This window comes from Camelus dromedarius, chromosome 11, assembly GCF_036321535.1.
Source record: "Camelus dromedarius isolate mCamDro1 chromosome 11, mCamDro1.pat, whole genome shotgun sequence".
Taxonomy (NCBI): domain Eukaryota; kingdom Metazoa; phylum Chordata; class Mammalia; order Artiodactyla; family Camelidae; genus Camelus; species Camelus dromedarius.
In genome coordinates this window covers 35,378,916-35,399,202 of record NC_087446.1, presented here as the reverse complement: position 1 = coordinate 35,399,202, position 20,287 = coordinate 35,378,916, and the positions used below count along the sequence as shown (strand labels likewise).

Sequence of the window (20,287 nt, the reverse complement as noted above, 5' to 3'; positions counted from 1 at the left end):
GTTCTTTAAGACCAATGTTTCTTTACTGGTTGGTTTGTTTGTTTGGATGATTAAGTGTGAAAGTACTCTTGTGTTGCTGTCCATTTCTCCTTTTAGGTCTGTCCGTATTTGCTTTATATATTTAGTGTTCCCATGTTGGGTATGTTCGGAAGTATATTCTCTTGTTAGATTGACCCCTTTATCATTATGTAATGACCTTCTCTGTCTGGTACATCATTTGTTTTATTTTTGTTTTTACATCATTTGTTTTAATGTCTATTTTGTCTGATATAGGTATGGATACTCCAATTTTCATTAGATTTCCATTTGGACAGAATACTTTTTTCTATCCCTTCATGTTCAGCCTGTGTGTCCTTACACCTGAAGTGAGTCCTTGTAGGTAGCATGTAGATTGGATCTTATATATATTTTTAATCCAGCCACTCTGTCTTTCAATTAGAGAAGTTAGTTCATTTAAATTAGAAGTAGTTATTGATAAGTATGTACTTATTTCTATTTTGTTCATTGCTTTCTGGCTGTTTTGTAGTTTTTCTCTGTTCCTTTCTCCTTCTCTTGCTTTCTTCCTTTTGGGTTATGCTTAGATTCTTTTATCTTCTGTGTATCTACTATAGGTTTTGCTTTGTGGATAGCATGAGGCTTACACATAACAACTTGTATTGATAACAGTCTAAGTTGATAACAACTTCAGTTTGATTGCCTTCTAAAGCTCTCTTTTACCATGTTTTATGTTTTTTACTTCATAACCTACATCTTCTTAATCTTGTGTATCCCTCAACTGATTATTGTAGTTAATTATTTTTTTCTACTTTTGTCCTGTAACTTTTACACTAGCTTTGTAAGTGATTATTCTAGTATCTTTTCTGTGTTATTTCCCTTTACCAGGGAGATTTATAGTTTCATCTGTTTTCTTGTTACTATTTAGTGACCTTTGGTTTCAGCTCAAAGTCCCTTTAACATTTCTTATAGGGGTGATGAACTCCTTTAGCTTTTGCTCATTTGGAAAACTTTCAGTTCTGAAGGATAACATTGCTGAGTTGAGTATTTTTGGTTGGCAGTTTTTTTCTTTCAGCCCTTTGAATGTATTGTGCCACTCCCTCCTGGCCTGCAAAGTTCCTGCTGAGAATCTGTTGATAACCTTAGGGGGTTCCCTTGTACAGTAAAACTTTGGAGACAATTGTGGGTTCAGTTTTAAACCACTGTCATAAAGTGAATATTGCAACAAAGTGAGTCACATGAAATGTTTTGGTTTCCCAGTGCATGTGAAAGTTAAGCAGTGTACGATGTACACTGTATTATATGGCAGTATAATATTTTTGCTCTATACTGTACATACTCTATTATGCTGTAGTCTATTAAGTGTGCAATAGCATTATGTCTAAAAATGTACTTAATTTAAAAGTACTTTATTGCTAAAGAATGTTAACCATCATCTGAGCCTTCAGAGTCAATCCTTCTGGTGGAAAGTCTTGCCTCAATGTTAATAGCTTATGACTGATCGGGGTGGTGGTTGCTAAAGGTTGGGGTGGCTGTGGCAATTTCTTAAAACAAGACGACAGTGAAGTCTGCTGTATTGAGTGACTCTTCCTTTTATAAATGATTTCTTTGGAGCATGAAATGCTGTTTGGTAGCATTTTATCCACAGTAGAATCCTTTGAAAATTGGAGTCAATCCTCTCAAACCCTGCTTGCTTCTCTTTCAACTAAGTTTATGTAATAGTCTAAATTCTTCACTGTCATTTTGACAATCTTCACCAGTCTATTCTATCTCAAGAAACCTTTTTTGCTCATCCCAAAGAGAGAACTCCTCACCCATTCAAGTTTTATGACGATATTGCAGTTATTTCAGTTGCATCTTTAGGCTTCACCTCTAATTCTAGTTCTCTTGCTGTTTCCACCACATCTGCAGTTGCTTTTTCCACTGAAGTCTCAAACTCCAAGTTATCTTCGGAGGTTGGAATCAACTTCTTCCAAACGTCTGTTAATGCTGCTATCTTGACCTCTTCCCTTGAATCATGAATGTTCTTCCAGAATGATGAATCCTTTCCAGAAGGTTTTCAGCTTACTCTGCCCAGATCCATCAGAGGAATCACTATCTATGGCAGCTATGGCCTTAAAAGAAAGTATTTCTTAAATCATAAGTCTTGAAGGTTGACATGACTCCTTGCAGGGGCTGCAGAATGGATGCTGTGTTAGCAGGTATGAAAACAACACTAATCTCATTGTGCATCTCCATCAGAGAGCTCTCGGGTGACCAGGTACATTGTCAGGGAGTAGTAATACTTCAAAAAGAATCTTTTTTTCTTGAGCAGTAGGTCTCAACAACAGGCTTAAAAATATTCAGTAAACCATGTTGTAAATAGATGTGCTGTCATTCAGGGTTTGTTGTACCATTTATAGAGCACAGGCAGAGTAGACTTGGCACAATTCTCCAGAGCCGCAGGATTTAGGGAATGGTAAATAAGCACTGGCTTCAACTTACAGCTGCATTAGCCCCTAACTAGAGAGTCAGCCTGCCCTTTGAAGTGTTGAAGTGAGGCACTGACTTCTCTTCTCTAGCTATCAAAGTCCTAGATGATCATTTTCCAATATAAGGCTGTTTCATCTACCTTGAAAATGTACTGCTTAGTGTAGTCACTTTCATTAGCTACCTTAGCTAGATCTTCTGGATAACTTGCTGCAGCGTGTTGTGGGGGCTGTTTCTTTCCTTAAACCTCATGAACCAACTTCTGCTGGCTTCAAACGTTTTTCTGTAGCTTCCTCACCTCTCTCAGCCCTGATGGAACTGAGAGTGAGGGCCTTGCTCTGGATTAGGCTTTGGCTTCAATGAATGTTGTGGCTGGTTTGATCTTCTAAACAGACCACAAAAACTTTTTTCAGATCAGCCATAAGGCTGCTTCACTTTCTTATCATTCATGTGTTGACTGGAGTAGCACTCTAAATTTCCTTCAAGAACTTTTCCTCTACATTCACAACTTGGCTTTCAGCGTACCTCGGCTTTCAATGTGTCTTCCTCACTAAGTTTACGCATTTCTAGCTTTTGACTTAAAGTGAGAGACATGTGACTCTTCCTTTCACTTAAACGCTTAGAGGCCACTGGAGGGTTATTAATTGGCCTAATTTCAATACTGCTGTGTCTCAGGGAATAGGGAGGCCTGAGTAGGAGAGAGACGGGGAAGCAGCGCGTCAGTGGAGCTGTCAGAATACATACAATATTTATCGATTAAATTTACTATCTTATATGGGTGTGATTCATAGCATCCCAAAACAATTATAATAGTAACATCAAGATCACTGATCACCACAACAAATATAATAATAATGAAAAAGTCTGAAATATAGTGAGAATCCCCAAAATGTGACACAGAGCCATGAAGTGAGCAAATGCTGTTGGAAAAATGGCACCAACAGACTTGCTCAATGCAGGATTGCCACAAACTTTCAATTAAAAAACACAGTATCTGCAAAGCACAATAACTTGCAGTGCCATAGAAACTGATACAACAGTGTAAACTGACCATGACTCAATTTAAAAAAAAAAGAAAAAAATTGAAGTGCAATCAAATGAGATATGCTAATACGTAACAAGTTGTTTTTCTCTCGCTGCTTTTAGTATTCTCTCCTTGTCTTAACTTCGACCCTTTAATTAAAATGTCCTGGTGTGGGCCTCTTTGGGTTCCTCTTGTTTGGAACACTATGGGCTTCCTGGATCTGGATGTCTGGGTTTCACCCAGAGATTCTGTCTTAATTGGCCAGTGTCACAGCCTGGTCAAGAGGAGACGTAAAAATTCTCCAGGGGAATCTGAAGCATAATCAAGATTGAGGACCACTGCTGTAAACCCACTCAGTTGGAAAGAGCTATCTGAGCGACACGTCCCCACGCCCGAGACAGCCCAGCTTAGGCTAAGAGCGCCACGCTCACCTACAGTACTTGAGAGGAGTCCCCGAGAACTCACTGCCATCAGACTCAGGCTCAGATCGGTTCTCAAAGTCAGAAATTCGAAACACAGACAAGCTGGCATTCACGTAGCCAACCATACACCTGAAAGAGTAAACACGTTCTATTAGAACTCTGATCACCTCTGCATCCAGTTCACCGAAGGCTCTACTTCCTCGTTCTTGGGATTGTAGGGCCTTACCCAGCCCTACCTTGTCACAAGCACTCACAGTGTACTGAAACATCCTGCGTATGTTCAATGAGGACCAAATCATTTCTTTTGTTCTCATCCTTTCTGTGCAGAATCGTCAGGCGGACATCGCTATCCAAGTCCATGCTTTCCCTGTCTCTCTGTGGTGCCCTGTACTTAATTCACAGTTGCCACATAGCTTACACCGGAGTTGGCCGCATGTCTTCTCCTTTGCACTGTAGTGGCTTTTTTGGATCAGAAGAGGTGTCAGATATTTTTGTATCCTAGGACACTCTCAAGCAGTGTAGGAAGACAGTAAATACTGAACTCAATTGATTTGATGAGAGGAAAATTCAAGTGCCAGAGATTCTATCGAGGTCTTGAGAATGGATCAGGAGTAAAACTATGGCCTGAAGCTCCCGGGGTTGCACACCTCTTGAGGACATGGCTCTCATTCTGTGCTGAGGGTCAGCATGTTACTGTACAAAAAACTTGGGCTTTGGGGTCAGATTGTAGCTCTGCTGCTTCCTAGCCATGTAATCTTGGCAAATTATGCAACTCCTTTAAGCAACGAAAGCACCCACCTCATAGGGTCACACGTGTAAAGCAAGTGTGATATAATGCTTAGGCTACAGCAAGATCTTAATAAAGGAGTGGCTATCACTCATTTATGTCATGCACCTAGCAGGAGGTCAATAAGTAATTATCAATTGAGCGAATAAATCAAGGCCTTCAAACTCTCCTCATTAACATGTACTGTGTGATCATCAAGTTGCTGAACACCAGACCCAAATGAGGACACAAACATAGCTCTGATTCTGTGTGTTGTCTTGCTCAAGACAATTTACTGGTTTTATTGTGGCCTTAAAAGAAATGAACCAAGCAGAAAGGACCCATTTGTCAAGTCACTCATGGGTGAAACAAAGGGTCGGTGTGAGTGCGTGACATGCCCTACTCCCACTGGCAGGCCTCCCCATCACTCCTTGAAGAGTAATTTGAAATGATTTCCCCCTCATCTGCAAACTGCCTAGAACATGCCATGAGCACAAGTCAGGGCCTTGATGAGGGTTAGCTGTCACAGAGAGGGGCCAGTTCTGTGAAATACAGTCTATAGCAGGGGCTTCTCAGGAGCTGAGACTTGAAAGAGAAAGGAGAAAGGAGCTCTGGAAACTGGCAAAAAAAAAAACAGGCTCCGCAGGGAAATGGAATATTCATGACTGCTCCTACACTCTTCTCTCACAAAGCAGCCCTGAGCTTTACCGAGATTAAAGCTGCTGTCTAATGGCTGCTCAGTTTAAAAAACTCAATTGAGAACCTGAATTTGAATGAAATACCTGTCTCATGGGCTAAACACCTTATCCTCAAAATAAAGAGGATACACCATTGATCTATTTATTAAGCATGTTCATGTGATGTCAATCATAAATTCAGGTTGAAACTGGTTTTAGTGGGTGTGTACTCCTTCTGGGTGCAAAGCATTCCACACGGAGCTACTACGTACATACATAGTTATGACAAGATGGACGGGATAGCTCAGTGGTAGAGTATTTGCTTAGCATGCACGAGTCCTGGGGTCAATCCCTAGTAGCTCCACTAAAAATATTAAAAAATGAATAAACCTAATTACCATCCTCTCCCCCTCCCCAAATATCTAGTTGTCAGCTGTGTAAGTCCTCTTTCCATAACATTTTCATAACCGGGGAAGAAGGGGAACTGCTAATACTGAACTGTCTAGGCGCTTCTCTAACTCTTTTCACTGTGGGAGAATCTTAGCTTGCCAACATCAAATAGCTAAGACCATCATCAGTTCAGGGGGATGAGGTTTCCCATGCGCTGTTGTATAACAGCACCCATGGATCGGCTCGGTGGCCTGCTGTTACAGCATAAAGACCGCAGGCAGCAGATTCTGTGTCTGTCACTCGGTTTGCTGGCAGGAGGTCTGTGCACCCTCCCTGTGACACACCACCAGCTCCAAGTGACAGAGGAAAGATGAGGCTACCCTGATGATTAGGGAGAAGTGAGAGGAATGAGGGGGAAAGTCTCAAATGAAGGATTTCCTGTGAATATAAAATAACGATGTCAGTTTTCTTAAGGGGCTGGCAGGTGGCCTCTGAAGGCATTTTCAAGAAAGGAGATTCAGAAAATGTCTTATGGAAGGGTTAGCGTTGTTTGAATTAGAATGCATACCTCTTCCACATAACTCCTGAGAAGACCACGTTCATTTAAATCAAGAATTCTGGTTTTAAAACCATTGATTCCTTGTTGCTTCCCACCCTGTACTTTGGGGGAAAAGGATGAACTGGTGATGATTCTATCTGTTTCACGGAGAAGAACAGAAGCAGAAGTGGATTTTTGAGTTTGCAGATTCCAGACCAAAATCACTGCAGTGTCTTTGAATTTTGCTGCAAATTTTGCTTTTCAGGTTTTAGTCATTGTGATTCAAATAGCATGGGGGTAGGACTGACAGGGTGAAAAGGCAAGAGGAAATTAAGATCTGATTTGTGCATTTAAAGTCAGACTTTAATAGATAGTAAATGACTTTATATATTAATTTATAAACTTACTTATAGGTAATAAATTAGGCTAATGAGATAAGAAGAAGGCGAACTTCTGACTTGATGCAATGAAAATGTCAGATATGAAAAAGGAAGATTAGACCTCTGTATCATCAGCTTTATCTTAAATACAACTTTGCAACTGGTTATGGTGTTGATCTATTTAATTGTTTTACAGTTTATGTAAATATTTATAGTTCATTAAGATATTTGTGGTTCATGCTGTGAAAATTTGAGCACTGTGATCTTGATCAAGTCTCTAACTTTTTATGATATCACTATTTCAACAGGAAAAACAGCTTAATTTATATCACTAAATGAGGTATATTCCTCACAGTAATTCTAAGGCCTGCATGTGTCCTTGGAGGATGTTCCCAAGCTCTAATCCATGTCTAACAAAGTAGCAATTCCTTCATTGCATTCCTGAGGGTCTGGGATCAAACTGGTTATTTGTGCTTTTTGTTTGCTGATGAAAATTTTAACTCCGATTGTCAGGAAAATGTTACAATACACATCTTTAACTTTACTTCACAATTTCTGTCCTGATGTCTGCCCAGAGGTGATCTTAGTTCTCTAAGCTTTTTTCTAAAGGGCTCCTGGGAGGAGACCCTGAAAGAGGAAGTGACTTCGTTTTGCAAACAATGAACAATCTGATCATGGGCAACTGGAAAACAGAATGTCTTAAGAGCAAAGATGAAAACATTCGAAAAATCCTTGTGTATCCATTGTATGGAGACCATTGTCTCAAACCACAGTATTCCTTTCATGTACAGATCTGGCTGAAAAATGAGAATGTCTTCCCCACTGTGCCACTGAAGACTTGTTTACTGAGCATCTGTGTGAGAAGAGATTAGCTGGAATGCACAGCCAGGAGTAACTGGAGCGTGCTGTCACAGGGACAAGGGGCACGTGACCCGAACTGAACAACCCAGCATGGAGGAGTGAAATTCTCATCAACGGAGAAGCAAGGCGAAGGTGAAAGGTACGGAGGCATGGAGGTAGCCTGGAGTTTTGGAGAAAGGTGGTTGGTTTGGTTGCAGTACTTCTGATTTCAGGTCAATTTAAATTGAAATACGCCGTTTCCACAGCTAGAGTAAATCATAAGTGGGATTTGACTATGACTGCACACACTACTCCAGAAGCCTAGGTCATCTAAAATCTGACAACGCCGCTCCTCTATGAGTTCAGTCATCTCTAAAGCATTTCTAAATTGGAAAAAGAAAAAAACCTGAAAAGGATAATAGAGTAGCTGGCGGGGCAGAAAATAAGATTCATGAAGAAACATACAGAAATATAACTATTTGGAAACAAGAGAACGACCAATGGATTAGAAGATAAAAAATAAGATCTATAAATAGCAAAAGTGGCAGAAGGCTTTTAAGAGAAAGGTTGTTTAAAAAAAAGGCCCAGAGAGCCCAATAAAACTGAATTAGGGAGGCTATTTAGATAAATTCTAATAACCATAAATACTGTCTTAAATCTAACAGGCTGTCAAAATTCTAAAGGTTTAATTTATTATCAAAAGCACATAAATGTTCCCACTTTATTTTTTCGGTTCCCTCCAGAACAAGACAGGTTTCACCATATTTGAAGTCGGGGAAGAACTGAATTAACTATTGGGATTTAAACCCCAGGGAGTTGACTGTGAGGGGAGCTGGATAACCAGTGATTGGTAGTAGCCCCCGGGCTGTGAGTGCAGGGTGGAGAGCCCCAGAAGAGCCTAGGACCTAGCTTCGCACAGCCTCCCACAGTTACTCTGTCTTGTGATCCTGGATTTAACTTCTCTTAATCTCTTTCTGCTCTTCAAAGTGAGGGTAATAATGCATGCCCCACTCCCAGTGTTGTTTTGAGAATCAAATACAAAACAATATTGAACAAAGTTAAGCTTTTTTAGGTTGAGTCAAACAGAGAATGTTAACGACAGTGACAATTAGAAAAGCAGGCAGAGTCCAAGTCTCCAACTCTCTCTTAAAAGGGGCTGGTGCGCTTGCTTAAAGTTGCCAGATCATTAGTGTGTAATGGCCCGATGGTGAGTGTAGTCAAGAATTTTATAGGAGCCTCCTCAAATAGCTGGATTGTAAGCCTTATCACATTCAGTCATCCATGCTTCAGAGCATTTATGTGGGATTAATAATGAAACTGGACCTAGGCTAGGGGTGCATGAATTCAGCTGACTTGATTTGGTGGCACTTTACTCCTTAGGAGCTCATTGAACTACAGTGGCTCTAGAGGATGAATTATTTTGGCTCAGATTAGTTGACCAGGTGGCAGGGCTGGTGGTCTGAATATGCAGTAGCCCAAGTGAGATGGTTTCCGGGGCACTGAAAAGACCTTATGTTCCCAACAGCCATTCCACTTTGACCTAAAGACATTTACATCCCACAATTAGATTATTTTGACATTAGTCAAATAGGGTTTCCCCATCTCCCCCAATTAAAGTATGTTAGGACTTCTTATCTTTTTTTCTAAGGGTGTAGAAATGAAAGCTAGGGGACATGTTACAATTTTTCCCTAGGCTTTATCTGACCGGAAATACAGAGCCGTGGCTTTGTGAATCATTGAGGTGATGCTGCAGAATTGAGCTCTCATGGAACTAAGTTCACCCAGTTTGCCTGTGGTACTATAGACACCGGTCGAGCCAATAGCTGGGAAAGAATCATTCAGTTACTTAGCCTACAAATATTTGTTGAGTACCTTGTGGGTACCTGGCACATGGGTGCCCACTTTCCATGCAAAATTTGCAGAGTCTACATATAATGACACAGGAGGAAATCAGATTATAACTGTCCTCTTACAAATTCATAAAAATGGCATAACTCTGTACTAGATCATGGACCACTTTTTTTTGCTACACACATTAACTGCTGTTCTCACAGTGGATTCCAGCTAAAACTTGTATGACTGCCCCCCCACCCCCACTTAAGGAGATCAGGATGTGTTTTCTTTGGCCGAAAGTCTTATTAAATCATAGTTCCACCTCCCCCACTACAGGCCTTCTTGTCCTGGGCTTGTGTCCCCTGTACTCCGGGGAAGGCTTCTGTCTGAGTGTCCAGCACCACACAATGGCTAGGAAATGGGGAGATTCCATGATGGTTTTATGGCAGACTTACTTTTGCCCAGCTTCTCCTTGGCCCGCACAAGGTCCGTACTTATAAGCGTACACCAGGCGAGGGATAAAGTCAGATGTGATGGCTATGACAAACGCGTTTGTGATAACAGAGAGAATTCCAATGCCTTCAAGAATTCCATACCAAATTCCTATTCAAAGAGAAGTGCTGAATTAATTCCAGACACAACAGGAGAGATAATAAGTAAGAAAACAACTGGGTTAAGTAATTTTCAATAGTCCTTTCCATGGGTCCTTTCATCTTCCCAAACACTGACGCTTGCAACCAGTAGTAAGAATTTGTATTTGCAAACACCTTGGCATTGAAGGGGTTTGTGTGGAAGTGCCAATGCTGATTTAAAAACTTGATCAGGTTCAGACATAGGTAGAGAATTCTGGTCAGTAGTAAGGCACCAAAACACCACATGATAAGATTGGCACACACAACGTCAAGTCTCCACAGGGCTGGGAGCAACTTAGGGGCACGTACAGGGTCCCTCCAGTTCATCTTTATGGGCCCAGTTCCTGATGCACTGACTGCCAGGGTGGATGCTCACTGAATGTATGTTTGTTTCATACAAAGGTTAAAAGACCACTGTGAGCCAAGTCTGTCCACACTCAAGTTGCTTCCACACACATTGACTGAGCACCTGCCTGCTCTATTCTAAGCACTGGACACAGAAATGAATAAAAGACAGTCTCTGATCTCAGGCAGCTCTTGAAAGGCTGCACCTGATTCAACACAGCATCTCTAGTCAAAAACCAAAGGCCATCTCTGCCTTTAGAAAAACTGAGTCATGGTTCATGCAACTCAGGAAACATTTAGGAAAGAGCAAAACAAAGTTAAGCAAATGGAAGGTCTACTTTAAAAAGGAAATGATTTATAGGAAATCAAGTTTTTAGATTCCAAAGTCTTAGAATAGAAATAATCTACTTGAGTGCAAATTCTCCAGCGCTGGAGATTATAAATTTCCAAATAGGCAGCTTTACTTCTTATCTAATATTATTATTTTTGGGGGAGAGGGGGTAATTAGGTTTATTTATTTATTTTTAGAGGAGGTGCTAGGGATTGAACCCAGGACCTTGTGTATGCTAAGCATGCACTCTACCACTTGAGCTATATTCCCCTCCTCTAATACTATTAAAAGCTAACAATCATTCTTTTGTAAGGTTTAGCTGAGTCATCTAATATGGGAACCATAAGTAAAAATCTTAAATTGGTAGCTGTTATATCTTTAAAACACCCCCAAGTCCAACTTACCTATGTCTTTGGCCCTTGAAGCCAAAGGTCGCCTCCACTGTGTGACAAATTTGTAAGCGTCGAGTCGAATTTCAATTATATTATTCAGTAAGGCCAGAAGTGGTGCTAGGGGAAAAGCTGCCACAAAGATAGTTGTGAATCCAAACTGAAGAACTAAAGAACAAAAAAAGGAAAAAGAACAAAGAGGGTCAGTTTTCCATTACTATTTTCAAAAGGATAATAATCTGAGTGTGTTTTCACCCATATTTTTCCTCAAAAGCACAGGGAACATATCTTCCTGAAAGATGGCCAGGACATTTGAAAATGAGGTACTCCCTGAGCCTGGAGGCAGTGGCATCCTCTCATAAAGGGAAGCAGGGCTCCTTGGAGAAATGTTTGATTCCAGAGCTATGGCAGGGAAAAGAAGATTAGCCTGAAATATGTTGTGGTGCCAGAAAGTTAGGAAGTGCTTGAAAAATGACGGGGACACATCAAGAGGACTCAGGACAAATGGGAAGGAGCTCTTGCTGGCCAAAGCTGCAACAGTTTGTACAACCACATCATGTTATTATTGGATTGCCACTCAAAGACTAACTATTCAGGTCCATACTGGTATAAGGCCTTATTCTAGAAAGTAACAAAACAATGACTAACACATACACCACTTTCTGTGTAACAGGCACTATTCTAATTACTTCATGTATTTTAACTCAGTTTTCACAACAACCCTATTATGTGGGTACTATTATTATCCTTATTTTTTAGGTGAGGAAACAGGCACAAAGAAGTCAAACACCTTGTCCAACACACATAATTAAGAAGCAGTTCTAACATGGATGACATGGTTCCAGAGTCCAAGTTCATTTACCTGACCTCTGTGATACTGCCCCCTCCAGGATGTCCCCATCTTGGTCACATTCATACTCAGTGCCTATGCTAAGTGGCTCTTCACCACCAATACACATAGGCATTGCCCTCAGTGTTTCCCTTGGTTCCATTTTAATCCTGACTTCCCTCTTTCCTTGGGGGAGTCCATCCACTCTCATGACTTCATTATCTCTCTGATGAGGATTCTCAGTTCTTTCTTTTTAACCCTGACTCTTCTCAGGGAATTTCTGGTTGTCTGCTGTTACGCTACAGAAGCAGCACTTTCCAAACCAATGTCTCAGTGTCACCCTTAAACTTGCTCCTCCTTTCACATGCCTCTTCCTTACCTCCCCTTGGAGCTATCGTGCATAGAAACCAGGTGTTAACTAGCTCCGCCTTGAGAACCATTAGCTTCCAAGTCCCAACATTTAATTACCCTTCAAAAATGCCTCTTATTTCCCCATCCTCTCCCCTCTCCACAAATCAGACTCTGATTTTCTAACTGGCTTCTCTGCCTCAGACTTTGCTGTCAGTGTTTGTGGGTTAAAGCCTATCACTCATCACCTTCTTACTGAAAATGTTTCAGTAGGTTCTCATTGCCTGAAGACTAACATTCAAGGGCCTTCCAAGCCTCATGTCCAAACATACCTCATGCCCCAGAGAGGTTTCCCAAACAATCCTCTACTCTGGTCACATTACATTTCGAGTTTTATGGAGTTATGTCATATACTTAGTGTTTCTGTTCATACTCTAGTAAAATTCTATTCTCCTTTCAAGGGTAAGCTCAGATGTGCCCTCTTCTGGAGTCTTCTATAATTGTAGTTAATTAATGCTTCCTCTGTAGCTCCCAAAACTCTGCTTACCATCATAGAACTTACTTTGTCCTGATTTTATGGCTCTTTGCCTGTATAGTATCAGGTTTTACATTCAAGTCTTTGATCCATTTCGAGTTAATTTTTGTTAAGTGGTGTAAGATAGGGGTGGTCCAATTTCATTTTTCTGCACCTTTTTTTTCCAGTTTTTTTCAGCGCCATTTGTTGAAGAAACTAGCCTTTCCCCACTGGGTATTCTTGGCTGTCTTGTTAAAAAATAGTTGACTGCATATGCAGCAGGGAGGGGGAGGCAGTACTTCTGGGCTCTGTGTTCTGTTCCAATGGTCTATGTGTCTAATTTTATGCCAGGACCATACTGTTTTTCTATTACTCTAGCTTTGTAGTATAGCTTGAAATCAGGAAGTGTTATACTTCCAGCTTTGTTCTTTCTCCTCAGGATTACTTTGTCTACTTGGGGTCTTTGTGGTCCTGTATATTTTAGGATTGTTCTATTTCTGTGAAGAATGCCATTGTGATGGAGATTATATTGAATCTATAGATGAATTTGGGTAGTACAGATGTTTTAACAGTATTCTTCCAATCCATGAACACGAGATATTTTTCCATTTGTTTGTGTCTTCTTCAGTTTCTTTTAGTAAAGTCTTGTAGTTTTTGTTGCACAGATGTTTCACTTCCTTGCTTAAATTTACTCCCTAGGTATTTTATTGTTTTTGATGCTATTGTTAATGGGGTATTTTAGTTTCTTTTTCAGATATTTCATTGTTAGTGTATAGAAATGCAACTGATTTCTTTATGTTGATTTTGTATCCTGCATTTTGATTAGTTCCAACAGTTTTTTGGTTGAGTCTTTGGGATTTTTGTATACAAAATCATATCATCTGCAAAGAGTGACAGTTTTACTTCTTCCTTTCTGATTTGGATGCCTTTTATTTCTTTGTCTTACTTACTCTAGCTGGGATGCCAGTACTATATTGAATTAGAGTGTTGAGAGTGGGCATCCTTGTCTTGGTCCTGATCTTAGAAGAAAAGTTTTCAATTTTCTCCATTGAGTATAATGTTAACTGGGAGTTTGCTTTATGTGAACTTTATTATGTTGAGGTATGTTTGTACTGTACCCAATCTGTCAAGGATTTTTATCATGAAAGGATGCTGAACTTTGCAAATGCTTTTCCTGGATTTACTGAGATAATCATATAATTTTCATACTTCATTCTGTTAATGTGATATATTTTTAAACTTAACGTTGAACCAGTTTTGCACCTCAGGGATAAACCCCACTTCGTTGTAGTGTACAAATGTTTTAGTGCATTCTTGGATTTGGTCTGCTAGTATTTTGAGAATTTTTGCATCTATATTCATCTTTTCTGGTAGTTTTGACTGTTTATGTTTCACTTTTATCAGAGTTGTGTATTTTTATATGATATGATTAGCATCTTTTCATTTCAGCTTGAAGGATTTCCTTCAGCATTTTTTGCAAAGTAGGTCTAGCGAGGGGGAATTCTCTCAGGTTTTGTTTATCTGGGAAAGCCTTAATTTCTCCTTCAGATTGAAGGATAACTTTGCCAGATAATGTATTCTCGGCTGGCAATTTTTATCTTCCAGCACTTAGAATAAATTATTCTACTCTCTCCTGGACTGCAGGATTTCTGCTGAGAAATCCACTGACAGCCTAATGGGGATTCCTTTGTAGGTTACTTTTTTTTTTTTCCCCTGGCTGTCTTTAAGATTCATTATAATATGTGACAGTTTCATTATAAAGTGTCTTGGAGAAGGTCTTTTTGCATTGAGATAGTAGGGTGTTCTTGTAGCTTTGTAGACTTGTATGTCCCATGTTTTCCCCAGGCTTGGGAAGTTCTCAGTCTTTTTTAAAATGAACTCTCTGCCCACTTCTTCCTCTCTTCTGGTACACCAATTATTCTTAGCTTTGTCTTTCTGATTGAATCTGATAGCCTTCATAGGGTTTCTTCACTTTTTAAGCATCTAAGTTCTGTCTTCTTCTGACTGAATTATGTCTAAATTCCTATCCTCCAAGTCATTTATTCTTTCTTCCAGGTGGTCTGTCCTGTTACCTATGCTCTCTGCTGCATTCTTCATTTTATTTATTGAGTTCTTCAGCTCCAGAAATTGTTTGGTTCTCTTTGGTAAAGAACTCCTTCTGTTCATTAATTTTATTCCTGAGTTCAATGAATTGCCTTTCTGTGTTTTCTTGTAGATCAATGAATTTCTTCATAACAGCTATTTTGAATTCTTTATCAGTTAGATCATAATATTTTATGCCTTTGAATTGGGTTGTTGAATTATCATTTTCTTTTTGTAACACCCTATTTCCTTGATTTTTCAGTGTTTGACCATATGCATTTTTGCTTTCACACTTGAAGTAGCAAATACTTTCCCCAGTTAAGAATTTATGTTTACTTTGTTTCCTTTGATAGGCTGTACACCTGGTAATTTTTACTGTAAGCTAGACATGTAGACTCTAGATCAAGGGTCAGCAAAATACAGCCTGAAGGCCAAATTTGGCCACCTATCTGCTTCTTTTCTTTTTTCACCTACCTGTGAGCTGAAGAATGGTTTTTATATTTTAAGTAGTTATATAAATACTTGTACAACCATTGAAAATATATCCTCAGTCTTGTCTCTTGGGCCCCAAAGCCTAAATTATTTACTATCTAGCCCTTTAAGGACAAGTTTATTGATCTCTGCTCTTAGAGATATTCTTTTCTACCAGAAAAGTTTCCTCATGCTGCTCTTACGCAGCTAAAGAAGATGACTACTTCAATCCGGTCATGAGTTAAGTCTGGCTGGTGCTGGGGTACAGTTTTCTTAAAGCTCAGCCCACCTCTTTGGCTGTGACTGAGAACACGGTGGGTCTTTATCTCAGCCCTGAAAGACCACCAGAGGCTCAGTTCTGACCGTGGGAGGCTTTACAGTTAGTTCCTTAGCCTCCTGCCCATCACACCTTCAAAATATTACATAATTAGAGATAAAGAAGGGCTTTCAATAAAGGTAAAAATTTCAACTCAACAGTAAACTAGAATAATCCTAAACTGTTTGCACTTAACAACACAACTTCAAAATACACAAAGAAAAGGTTGACAGAACTAGAAGGAGAATAAGTCCACAATCATACCTGGGAATTTTAACACCCTTTTCTTAGTAACTACTCGATGAAACAGACAAAGTTTAATTAAGAACATATAAGATTTGAACAACAGAATTAAACAGCCTTGCCTAATTGACACAACATAGAATATTATATTCAACAATTGCAGAATATACTTGAAGCACTTACCAAAACAGACAATATGTAGGGGCATAAAGTGAATCTCGACATATATAAAATGACTGAAACACAGAGATATCTTTTGACCACAGTGGGATTAACTTAGAAATCAATGTCAGAGGGATAACCAGAAAGTCTCCAAATGGCTTGATAGTAAACAACACATTTCTAAAAATAAAGGCAGAAAACAAACTAAAATGGTAATTAGAAAATGCCTTGATAATGAAAATATAACATATCAAAACTTATAGGATACAGCAGCTATAAAGCATTATTCACTGAGAGAATTACAGCTCTAAATGCCTAAGTTAGAAAACGAAAAGTTGAAAATCAATGATTTAAGTTTCCACCTGAAGATTTTTGAAAAAGAAGGGAAAATAAGGCAGGCAATAGAAGAAGTAGTGAATGAAAAGATTAATAGACCTCTAGCCAGATTGTTAAAGAAAAAAAAAGAGAAAAGTACAAGCTATGAAATTATAAATGAAAAGGAAGAGATCTTACAAACATTAAAAGTTAGAACAGGATATTATAAACAATTTTCTCCCACTAAATTTGAAAAGTTGGATGAAATAGACAAGTTTACTGAAAAACACAACTAAAACAGACTATTGAAATGGTCACTTGAAGATGCAGAAAATCTGAATAGTCGTATCTATTAGATAAATTAAACCTATAATTAATAACCTTCCTATGAAAGAAATCTCAGGTCTACCTGATAATGACTCATATCCAGAATATGTAACTTCTGTAAATCACTAAAAACAAAGAAACAAAACACAGTTATGGCTTGAATGGGAACTCACAAAAGAGGATACCCAAATGACCAGAAGCATAAGAAAAGGTCCTCAGCATTGTTAGTTGCCAGGTTATTCCAAATTAAAACCACACACTCCTACATATGAACCAGCACGGCCAAAGTTTAAAAAGACTGACAGTAACAAGTTTTAGTGAGTCTGTGAAACAACTGAAGCTTTTATACTGCTAGTGGGAGTTTTGTAAACTGTCTGCAGGTGTCTACTGATGATCCACAAATGCGTACATCATGATGGCCACTCCACTGGAAACTCCACTCCTAAATACATACCAACTCCAGAAATATGTACAGATGTTAACCAGAACACATGCACAAAACGGTTCATAGCAATGTGAGAACCCAAACCTAGAAACAACTCCGGTGTCTATCACCAGGAGAATGGCTAGATGAATGGTGGTGAATCCCTGTTTCCAGGAGTCTAGATCTGCAAACTCACAAAATAGTTCACCCAGTGGCACACTGATGCCTGTGCTTCCACAGGTAAATTTGCCTCTTTTTGACTCAAGCTCAACAGAGGTTTTGATTCTCATTAAAACGCAACCATCTAGGGCATTAATCCTTAGCAGTGCTCAGAAGTACATTCATGATATGGAAGAGGGAGGAGGGATTGGTGCGGGGAGGAGAGAAAGAGGGAAAGTATCTGAAGTGGAAATCAAGAAAGCCACATGTGACTAAAGGAAAGATGGGGGTGGGTATCAGAGACAGACTCGCCTATTTCATGATTTTGCTTCAGGTACACATTCTAGAAATACTCTACAGAAATGAAAATGAAATTCTGTTAACCTGTAGCAACATGGAAGAATCTTAGAAATACGATACTGAATGAAAGAAGCCAGTTACAAAAGAAAATGTCAGGTTCAATTCCATTTATACAGAGATTTAAAAAGGCAAAATTAATCAACGGTGTTAGAAGTCAGGACGGCGGCTAGGGAGGGGTTATAACTGGGAGAGGGGACGAGGGAGCCTTCTTTGATACTGAAAATATCCTATTTCTTGATATAACTCACAGGATGACAAACTTTTTCTGTAAAGAGCCGGCTGTATATTTCAGGCTTTGCAGGCCATACAGTCCTCGTCACAACCACCCAGCTCTGCTGTTGCAGAGCAAAGGCAACTACAGATAATATATAAATAAACAGGCGGTGCTGGGAATGGGCCCAATAGAACATTATTTACAAAGCCAGTCCGTGGACTGGCTTTTGCCTGAGGGCAGTAGTTTGCCAACCCCTCACCTACATAGATTGGTTACATTTGTGTATAAAAATTTGTGAAAATTCATTGATCTGTACACTTGATTTATGTACTTTTCTCACTATATATTCTACTTCAATAACTATATTTTAAAACATAGAACAGAGCAGAAAAGTCATTAAGAAAATTTTAAAAACCCAACAAGAACAGAAGTAAGCTGTTAGGATTCACTAGTCTGCTTGTGATGCTTCTGGGATTTGCTTCTTGCTGCAAAGATACTGTAGTATTTGGAGCACTACTAGTCCTGACCACATAAAAGCTTCTGTTAAAGCACTGTATCTACCAACATTATTGTTCATTTCCTTTTTTATGGGAGAAGAGTCCATTAAGAGACCTCCAAGTGGTTAGTCCTCTTAATGAATTCCCTTTATTAAGTTTTATTATTAATGCCCAAATTGATTTCTTCTCCAAGTTATATTTTTCTGCCGTTCTATAATTGAAACTCTAAAAACATCAGAAGATACACAGGACTTGAGTGATCTAAGAAACATTAAGCATCCATTCTACTACTTCTTTAATTTTCAGATTTGCCCAGAAAGAACTGCTTCTTTCAGAAGTAATACATCTTACCCTTCCCTACCCCTGCTTCCACCCCAATGTTACAGAGCTTAAAACATAATTAGAAAAAAAAGAAAACCTATCCACACTCAGTATATCTGCTAAGGGATTTCATTAAGCTTTTCTCCCCTGGAAGATAAGAAGAATAGAAAAACAATAATAATGACATGGATAGCATGATATCAAGTACATACTATGAGCCAGGCATTGGTCTAAGCCCTTTCCATGTATTAACTCGTTAAATCCACACAAAGACACTATGAAGTGGTTACTCATTTTATCCCCAGTATAGAGAGGAGGAGAGTGAGACAGAGATTAAACGTCAGTGCCCAGGGTTTAATAGTTAATAAGTGAAGAGCTGGGATTTGAACTCAGGTAGTCAGTTTCTAAAGCCCATGCTCTCAAATACCTGCTGAAATAAATAGCGTGGGTTTGATTATAGAGAAATTACATTCCTTAAATGGAAATGCAGCATAGCTTATGCACTCCTAGCTTCCTGCCACCCCCTCCAAGAGAAATGACTGTCCCTACTGCACCCCTGCTGCCTCACACTGCGGCACCTATGACGCTTCACTCACCTGCTCTTTGTACCTCTGACTTCCCCCCACTGTACTCCTTGAAGGTTGGGCCTGTGCCCGATTCCTTCGTGTTTCTCCAGTGCCAAACATAACATCTGCCTGGTCATAACATGGCTCAAAAGATACCAGCTGATTGAGTGAGTTAATCACACCATGAGTGATCGCTCCTTTTTCTTTGGTTCACCAAGTTTTACAACTCATTTTTTTTTTCTGGTGATTTATTGTAAGGGACAGGACACGACGTCATGAAGAATTTGTAGTAACTTGGACTATCTCTATCAGTCGAGCTTCTTAAAGCAAGATACTCCTTCCTCTGTGTTTAGTTCAAGAATCCCCCTCACCCTGCTGGCCTTGACGGTAATGGGCTTATGTCTAGTTAAACGTAGTTAATGATCTAGAATTTACATTTATAGTTAATAGGATAAAATAGGGTGTTTTCATACTCATTTCTAAGTATTCATCGAAGAGTCCGTAGGCATTCATCGGCTGAAGGTTGTAGTCCTTCTCCCACTGTGGGAAACTGACTTTCCTCTCAGGCCCGTGTTCCTGTCGTACTTTCCTTCTCGTCCACCAGTTCTGAATTAACCTGCACAGCAAGATCGATTTATTTAAAAACGTATATATGACTGTTCATAAGGCTTAAGTAATAAGAGAGAGGAGAGTTAGAATATAGAACTATAGTTGAAAAAATTTTAGGATAGGCTGCCAAGAAATTGAAGCCTTGGATTAGGGAGGAAATAATGGAGACGACACTTCGAGCATCTGTCCTTGCAGTTGAACAGAATGACGGATGGACTTAGCTTCATCATTCATGAAACCGTCTCCTGTTCAGTGCTACCTAGGAGGGCTGGATAGAGGGCTGAGAATATGGTTAAACTGATGCCCCAGTCTGGCAATAGCCAGACCTCTAAGTAGAAGATGACTAGGCCTGGCTGGCTTAATTTAGGACCCATGAGCAGTCTTGCCCTGACCTGAATACTCAGACTGGAGGGACCGAGAAGATCTGAAAACCCTCAAAATGCCTCCTCTCTTGGCACCGGAAGCCTGCAGTCCCACAACTGGACTTGCTTGCTTTTGGC

At 39.6% G+C, this 20,287-nt stretch overlaps 1 protein-coding gene and 1 long non-coding RNA gene across 4 annotated transcripts in view; one reads left to right on the top strand and one right to left on the bottom strand.

Moving 5' to 3' along the window:
* Positions 1-20,287, bottom strand: part of ANO4 (anoctamin 4) — a 263,559-nt gene that overhangs the window by 16,881 nt on the left and 226,391 nt on the right. For both annotated transcript variants that reach the window (XM_031462956.2, XM_031462957.2), the window contains 4 exons: positions 19,652-19,794; positions 11,046-11,198; positions 9,789-9,936; positions 3,919-4,038 (listed from right to left, as the gene is read on the bottom strand). In XM_031462956.2, coding sequence (XP_031318816.1) covers positions 3,919-4,038; positions 9,789-9,936; positions 11,046-11,198; positions 19,652-19,794 — 564 coding nt within the window. The remainder of the gene's footprint in view (positions 1-3,918; positions 4,039-9,788; positions 9,937-11,045; positions 11,199-19,651; positions 19,795-20,287) is intronic.
* The window catches only part of LOC135322534 (uncharacterized), a 117,231-nt gene that overhangs the window by 38,483 nt on the left and 58,461 nt on the right, over positions 1-20,287 (top strand). For both annotated transcript variants that reach the window (XR_010383183.1, XR_010383182.1), the window contains exon 2: positions 7,452-7,660. This is a non-coding gene — a long non-coding RNA (uncharacterized LOC135322534). The remainder of the gene's footprint in view (positions 1-7,451; positions 7,661-20,287) is intronic.